This window comes from Formica exsecta, unplaced genomic scaffold (assembly GCF_003651465.1).
Source record: "Formica exsecta isolate Colony F162 unplaced genomic scaffold, ASM365146v1 scaffold21, whole genome shotgun sequence".
NCBI classification, from domain to species: Eukaryota; Metazoa; Arthropoda; class Insecta; order Hymenoptera; family Formicidae; genus Formica; species Formica exsecta.
In genome coordinates, this window is record NW_021849398.1 from 1,333,606 (window position 1) to 1,341,483 (window position 7,878).

Here is a 7,878-nt window from a genome sequence, read left to right on the forward strand (position 1 = left end):
CGGCCAGTCTTTATACCGATCCGTTCATCATGCTGTCCGGTCTGTTAACGACGTACTCGTTTGTAGGCAGATTGAACAGGACCGGAACGTTAGATATCAAAACTGAATACTTATCGCGCTTGCTGAGGTACTGATAGCAATGTATATGTCATAATTAAATAAATGTGAAAATATCTAATCCTTTTAATACTCACAATGTCCGATTTTAGATTGGTACCGACTCTAGGAGCGCTGATATTATTTTGTACTCACATCATGCCGTATATCGGATCCGGACCGCAGTGGCCATTGGTGGTGACTAATCACGCCAATATCTGCAAGAAAACGTGGTGGCGTAATTTCTTATTTATTCATAATTATTTTGGATTCGAAAATATGGTAGGTAAAACGCATAAAATGTATGCAAAATAATTGTTTTACGCGAGAGATAAAATCATTTCTCCAAAATACAAAAAACAACTAAAAGATCTCTAAAAAATATCTATATTAGCACGTCTTTAAAAGAAAATTTTCAATGTTATTTCGACTCTTCTACGTCAAGATTTAAATAATCCTTCCCGTTTTCAGTGTCTTACGCACACGCATCATGTGGGAATAGACACGCAATTATTTGCGGTTTCACCCGCAATGGTGTTACTCCTATATAAAAAACCAAAGATCGGCGTCATTGTACTTGGTGTAATAGCCCTGATATCCACGATGTTGAGATTTTACGTCACGTATACCAGATATCTCAACAATTATGTATATTTTGGCACATCGTAAGTAAATCACGTGTTATATTAACATTGAAAAATAATTAAATCCAATATACATTATTCGCATATTCTTATTTTCTTGACAGGATAAGACAGTTATTCGATACTGCCGATTTCTCCTACTCATTACCATCGCATAGATTAACCATTTACATTATAGGCATCTTTGTGGGCTATTTACTTCGGAATATACCTAAGGATTTTAAACTGAGCGCAGTGGGTGGCATTGTATTAAATATAAAATTTTCTTCTGATAAATATACTAATTTTTATAACGCGCGGATTTCAGACAGCTCTCTATACAGGTTGGATTGTGTGCACTATAATGTTCTTGGCATCTTTTATTGGACCCGCTAAAATGGGATCAATCGATTACGTATACGATCCGATCCACGCAGCTACTTATAACGCGTTCGCTCCTATCGGATGGTGTGGGTTGTTCCTTTGGGTGGCTATAATACAGCATACTGGCAATTCAAACGGTAATTATTGAAAAAGCATATTAATAATAATGCAAAATTAACAATTTGCAAATAATACTCGTTTGAAAGTAACGTGTGTCGTACAATCACAGGATTCTTGAGTAAATTATCCTCTTGGCGAGGATTTCTTATTACTACAAGGATTAGTTATGCCGTTTATTTAACGCAATTCCCGATATATTTCTACAATGTTGGACAAACCCGCACTGCGGAGCACTATGAATTTTTCAGGATAATGGTAAGTCTTGAAGATCTGAAAAAGAATCTAAGTGGAATCTCTTCAAATACATTATTTCTTTCACTCATATGTATACATATATACATTTATGAAGTTATTTAATTATATATGTAATATTAATTATATCTCTAATACGTCTTTAAATTTTGTTTCAGATAAATTTGAAAGAAATAATATGGATTATTTGCATGTCCATAATTCTTACGCTGCTATTCGATTCACCATTCCAAAATCTAAAAAATTATTTATTGAAAAAACCAGTATTGCAAAAAGATAAAACAAAGTCATCCAAAATAGAATAGATCTCTTTTAACTTGAATGATTTCGACTAAATGTTTTATCTTGATCACAACATTCTAGAATTTTGTACATATTAGTGTTTTCAACCCTATTGATATAATTAATGTCTAATATGAAAACTATTAGGTAGAGAGAGAAGTTATCATATCAAATTGAGTCATAAATATTTTTTTCTACGGAAAAATAATTAGCAAAACGAATCAAAAAGTGTCTTCTAAAAAAATTCTCTCTTCTTTTCTTAAAAACCTGGATATGCATTTTAAATAATTATAAAAACATATTTACATAAACTTTTCCATATTTACATAAACTACTTTGCACATGTAGCCATACAAATATAACTGTAAATATTAGTTTTTCATTATTTTTCATACAACTCTGATAAACTTAATATGTTTACAAAGAATTATTATGTATAAGTTTTATATTTAGGCAATACACAATACTATATAAATCATAATTTAAACAGATTAGCATTGAATGCTTTAATTCCTCTGGCCTCGCAACATAAAACGAATTATTATTAATAATATAAAGCAAATTTAAAAAAGTAAATAAAAGCAGATAACCAAGAAATTTGTCTATCTATAAATCAGATGAAAAAGTAGTTAACCTAAAGCAAAAATAATCAGCTACATAATTAAAATACTATAATATAATTAAATTATATCTATATAAAATTTGATTACATATCACCAGCACAATACATCAATGTGGAAAGATAAAATTTTAATATCTCGTAATTATTGTGTATATGTACAAAAGTGCCTTTTGATTAGGAATATATTGCTCAGGAAGTTTTGGACAATAAAATATAATTATTGTTAAAAATATTAAATACACATTTCATATATAATTTTCTTGTCTTGTTCTTTACTTCTATGTCTTACATATATTGTTCGAGAAATACAGTTTACACATAATTTCTTGAATACAATCCTTGATTATTACATACAGAAGAGCATAGTAAAAATAAAAAAACTGTTTAGATTATGTTATAATATTATACATACAGATGCAGAAGTAAAACTTAAATTAAAATCTGTTATATATGTTCCAAACATCGCTGAAAAATATTTTAATCTTGCCAAACATAAAATACATAATGTTTGTATATAATTGTTGCAACACATCTTATCAAATAAATCAAAAACATATTTGCAACATTAAAGTAAACTTATAAAGTTTTATAGTAATCCATAATAATTATATTACGATATAACTATACGATATAAATATTAAGTATATTTACATAGAAGAATATATATGTATATATATATATATGTGTGTGTGTGTGTGTGTGTTTCATTTATCAAAAATTTAAACACATAAACGTACGAAAGAAAATAGTATTTTGAATTAAATCGAAACAAAAAAATGCAATTCATTGATATACACATTTATAGTTATATAAATGTTTTACAAAAAATTGTTTCCAGGAATATTTTTTTATATATCATAGAACACAAAAGTCATATGACAATTATCTGTTCATATACTCTTAATAGTACTCAATCATGAAATCAGTTGTAATTAACTTCTTTTATACATGTTGTTATGTATACGTTTTGCAATAGGCAGATGATATTACAAGAAAGCTCTAAATTGAGGCTGTGTGTGTTTTAGCTGAAAATGAAAGCATAAAATAATATAATTTAAAGAAAAGAAAAACAATAAATGTATTAATAAATAAATTACAGTTTTGATTATTATGTCCTATATCTTAATAAATTCTAAATACTATAATTTTTAATAAGCAGCACCATTAAAAATGTTTAATTATACCATATTAGACATGAATATGATCATACTTGATAGGAATATATATATGCAATTTATATATATATATATATATACAGGGTAAAGCATCTAAAGCAGGCCACCTGAATAACTCGACTGTTTCTGCATTCGAGCGAAAATGCATCAGACCAATTTTGCTTGGTTTCAAGGGGGACATAATCTGATGTCAATAGTTTTTTTGTAGGTAGAAGTGTGGAGAAGATGCTGCCGAGAGAAGAAGCAGTCGAGTTATTCAGGTGGCTTGTTTTAAATACCTCATCCTATATATCTCAATAACACATAACGCACACTTATGCGTCAGTTCCAGTTATAAACTAGTTATAAATGCATCAGTGGTACAGCAATATTACTTGAGTACATGCAACATATTGCATAGTATATAAATCGAATAGATGCTGAAACGACTTTTCAAATTATATCGTAAATTTTATACTAGACATATAAATATATACTTTTGCTCGATAATCTATACTTTTGTATTATATTTTTATATATATTGTAATTTTTCATATATACGTATTATTTCACATATATGTATTAATAAAACTGATTCTCTTATAGGATAAAGCATGTAATAATAACATAATTATTAGTTTCCCGGAATAAAGCACATTATTAAATTAAAAATTAAATCGACTTGCACAACTTAAAAAAATTATTAATAAAAGTTTAGTGCTAAAATTACATGCAGCATGTATAACACATATATATATTCTCTGCAATATCTCTATATCAAAGATATAATCATATTGAGGAAGCAAAATTGGGCACATAAAATGTGTGTTTATTTTTCTTATAATATATTAATATACTTTTAATATGCAATATTTCAAATTGCATTATTTGGCGTAAATATATGTGATTAGCATTTCAATGTTAGATCATAAGCAGAGAAATGTCTGTAACATAAGATTTTTAAATTATATTTAGATATATATAGATATATCTATGTGTGCTTAACGTTTATCATAATTTATTCATTTCACATTATATGACACTAAGTCATAGATACCTGTTTCACAGGCTGTTGGATTTTCCTTCCGATAAGTCCAGAAACTTAAGAGAAATCTCTATTCGGGAAAACTGCAGGTGCTATCAACGACCATACATAAAGAGCCAAACACATCCATGAAGAAATAATCTTCACCCACATCGAAGCAGCATTCGCATTTAAGGTATCCAGACTGGAGTTTGGTCTATGAAAATATTATAGTAATACTGATGCACATCAAAATAATATGTTAATAGTTTAATATAATAATACAGATACATACTTATACCAATTTGTAAGTGTCATCATAACGTACAAAGTAGCGAGAGCAAACATGAGATGAAAGAAACTCCAGTGTATCTATGTGTGTGCTTAACGTTTATCATAATTCATTCATTTCACATTATATGACACTAAGTCATAGATACCTGTTTCACAGGCTGTTGGATTTTCCTTCCGATAAGTCCAGAAACTTAAGAGAAATCTCTATTCGGGAAAACTGCAGGTGCTATCAACGACCATACATAAAGAGCCAAACACATCCATGAAGAAATAATCTTCACCCACATCGAAGCAGCGTTCGCATTTAAGGTATCCAGACTGGAGTTTGGTCTATGAAAATATTATAGTAATACTGATGCACATCAAAATAATATGTTAATAGTTTAATATAATAATACAGATACATACTTATACCAATTTGTAAGTGTCATCATAACGTACAAAGTAGCGAGAGCAAACATGAGATGAAAGAAACTCCAGTTATATGCCACTTTTTCTTCTTCATTATCCCAAACTTTGGTATCATTCCCACCTTCTGCATCGGCATTGCGTCCTTCTACTGTAGTATAATCTGGTTACATTTAGGGAAAAAAAAAATAACACAAAAGAAAAAGCTACTAAATTGCAAATAAAAAAACTGAAACAAGCATAGTTTTTCATATAAATGTGTTTTTAACAATAATCTGTTGTAAAATGCATGCATTTGTGCATAGATGTTATTTTATCACATACATATATAATGAAATTATAATTGCAAAAATATGGCAATTAACCTGTATTGTATCTTTAATGTTTAATTTCAATATTATGAAAATTATATAACGATTGCACATAAAACAACCATATTTATGTCTACAAAAATATTTAACAATGGCAAACAAAAATAGACTGATACAATAAACAAATGTAACATAAGCAAGGGAATAAAGATAAACACACACTAATTACTAGATCTATTCAATACTACATAATTATAAAAATATAGAAGATGCTTTCTATTACATATATAAGTAAACTATTGAACACATTTTATCTGTGCAAATATATAAAAACATATTGATATGTATTTTTTAAAGATGTAAATGCATATAATCAGAACGCATAATCAGAAAATAAATTCTATTTGTAAGATGTAGTGTGTGCCTACCTTCACCACCAATAAGAGACTGCTCTCCTGCATTCCTAACTATATAGAAAGATTGGTATTTAATACAACTATCTTAATTTTTATAAGATTAAATATATATAGATGATAGAAAGATACTGTGGGTGCATTAAAAAAGATAGTTCTGTGAAGATATTCAATACGAGGAACGGCACGCATTTCCAAAATTGCAGTCACTAAGTCACATATACAAACAGCTATTAGACTAATATTTACCAGCTCCATTATCCTGAACGAGCACATTCTCGGACATTGTAATCTTTGATGATTTAGATGCTGTACGTAAGGAACTGTATAAAACGCAGCTAAACCAGATTATAAGTCCAATAATACTTTCCTTGTCAAATGTGACACGATTTTGTGCATTATTAGAGAATAGAAAACCAGGATTGCACTGACGATCTATAAATTAAAATAGTAATAATAAAAAGTAATAGCAATCAAGAAAATGATCATATATATATTTCTAGCTTACTCTGAATCATTTATATCTACCTGGACTGTTTGATATACCACTCCATGTTAAGTATACCACATATAATGTTAACACAGAAGACTGAAGAAGCCCTGATCGCGGTTGATATTCTTGTACAGTCGGTAATATTGATATGATACTAATAATGACACACAGAATCAAATTAAATGAAATGAAAAATTTGTTAAGAGCACATGTATTTTCCTGTAAATATAAAACAATTTTAGATAAGTGTACATATATCCTTGTAAAGCAAATCTATAAATCTGTACTAAAATAAAAATAAATATAATTAATAATCTTACATGAGTATAATATATATAAAGTAACACCACTCCAGTAATAGAAACAGCATAATTGAAGAAAGATGCACCTAATAGTGCAGCATACCTAAAAATTGCATGTATTGATAACAAAGATGTCTGCTATATTTACATTATTATAAAAATATTCTCTTACCATCCTTTTGATTCAGTCTCCTCATAATTTGCTACCCATGCATCAGACCAAGAATGAGCAAAATCAACAATCAGAATCAACTGAATAATTATAAAGAGAAAACCTCCTAACATCCCAAAATACATCCAAGTAGATCCAAATGAATTTTCTGGGATAAAGAAAGCGCCAATGATTCCTCCAATTATCAAAAGATACTTGATTGCCCAAAATCTGAGAATTTTATGTAAATATTACAAGAGTTGCAATTTTAATCAGCAAGACGTAACTATTTCAATTACCCATTTTGTATTGGTGCTCGTGGATCTTGTGAACTTTTCACTCTGACCATTATTACAGACATCAAGAAGAAATACAGAGAAAGAATGAAACATATTCTATAGACTGCTAAATAACCAACTGCAGACTCGCAGTCGAGAGTAAAGTCTGATGGAACATAACTCGAACTATTTGCGCAGAATGGAACCTATTTAAAAATGGTATATATAAGACATTTGATATATATATATATATATATATATATATATACATATAAGATCATTATATATGTCTTTTTTTCTAATTATTAAAAATATTTCTTTACCTTTTTAAGAACATTCTGAAGTCCTGGAGCCAGAGTAATGCAGGCTGCAATAGTTCCCAGCAATAAAAGCAACGCATACATAATGCGAGTGCTTGTGCTGTTCCTGCACGAGGGACATTGAGAACAACAGAAACTGCAAGCTGTGCTTCCGCACAAGCACGCAAGCTATACAGCAAAAAAGAACAGTGTAGGACACGAATCCATGGTATTTATAAATAGATAAAACAAAAAAATACAATAGTAATTTCTCAAATGATATAATTTAATATCTCTGTAATAATCATTAGTTTTATCGTACCAAAAGATCTTTAAAAAATACATAGCACTTATATACTATATACATCCTAA

At 28.9% G+C, this 7,878-nt stretch overlaps 2 protein-coding genes across 6 annotated transcripts in view; one reads left to right on the forward strand and one right to left on the reverse strand.

The window, feature by feature from the left end:
• LOC115235101 (nose resistant to fluoxetine protein 6-like) overlaps positions 1-2,633 on the forward strand; it is an 18,118-nt gene extending 15,485 nt beyond the window's left edge. For both annotated transcript variants that reach the window (XM_029806682.1, XM_029806683.1), the window contains exons 7-13: positions 1-127; positions 210-378; positions 568-761; positions 845-974; positions 1,048-1,240; positions 1,333-1,478; positions 1,634-2,633. The exon at positions 1-127 is cut by the window's left edge and continues 1 nt beyond it. In XM_029806682.1, the coding sequence (XP_029662542.1) occupies positions 1-127; positions 210-378; positions 568-761; positions 845-974; positions 1,048-1,240; positions 1,333-1,478; positions 1,634-1,780 (1,106 nt within the window). In that variant the 3' untranslated portion in view covers positions 1,781-2,633. The remainder of the gene's footprint in view (positions 128-209; positions 379-567; positions 762-844; positions 975-1,047; positions 1,241-1,332; positions 1,479-1,633) is intronic.
• A 6-nt stretch (positions 2,634-2,639) lies between these two features.
• The window catches only part of LOC115235102 (probable serine incorporator), a 6,637-nt gene continuing 1,398 nt past the window's right edge, over positions 2,640-7,878 (reverse strand). Inside the window, exons 2-11 of one of the 4 annotated variants that reach the window (XM_029806684.1) lie at positions 7,531-7,695; positions 7,229-7,413; positions 6,951-7,160; positions 6,797-6,881; positions 6,512-6,695; positions 6,233-6,418; positions 5,999-6,037; positions 5,260-5,422; positions 4,998-5,181; positions 2,640-3,404 (exon numbers count right to left, since the gene is read on the reverse strand). In XM_029806684.1, the coding sequence (XP_029662544.1) occupies positions 5,043-5,181; positions 5,260-5,422; positions 5,999-6,037; positions 6,233-6,418; positions 6,512-6,695; positions 6,797-6,881; positions 6,951-7,160; positions 7,229-7,413; positions 7,531-7,695 (1,356 nt within the window). In that variant the 3' untranslated portion in view covers positions 2,640-3,404; positions 4,998-5,042. The remainder of the gene's footprint in view (positions 3,405-4,997; positions 5,182-5,259; positions 5,423-5,998; positions 6,038-6,232; positions 6,419-6,511; positions 6,696-6,796; positions 6,882-6,950; positions 7,161-7,228; positions 7,414-7,530; positions 7,696-7,878) is intronic. The other 3 variants (XM_029806686.1, XM_029806687.1, XM_029806688.1) reach the window with 3 other exon arrangements.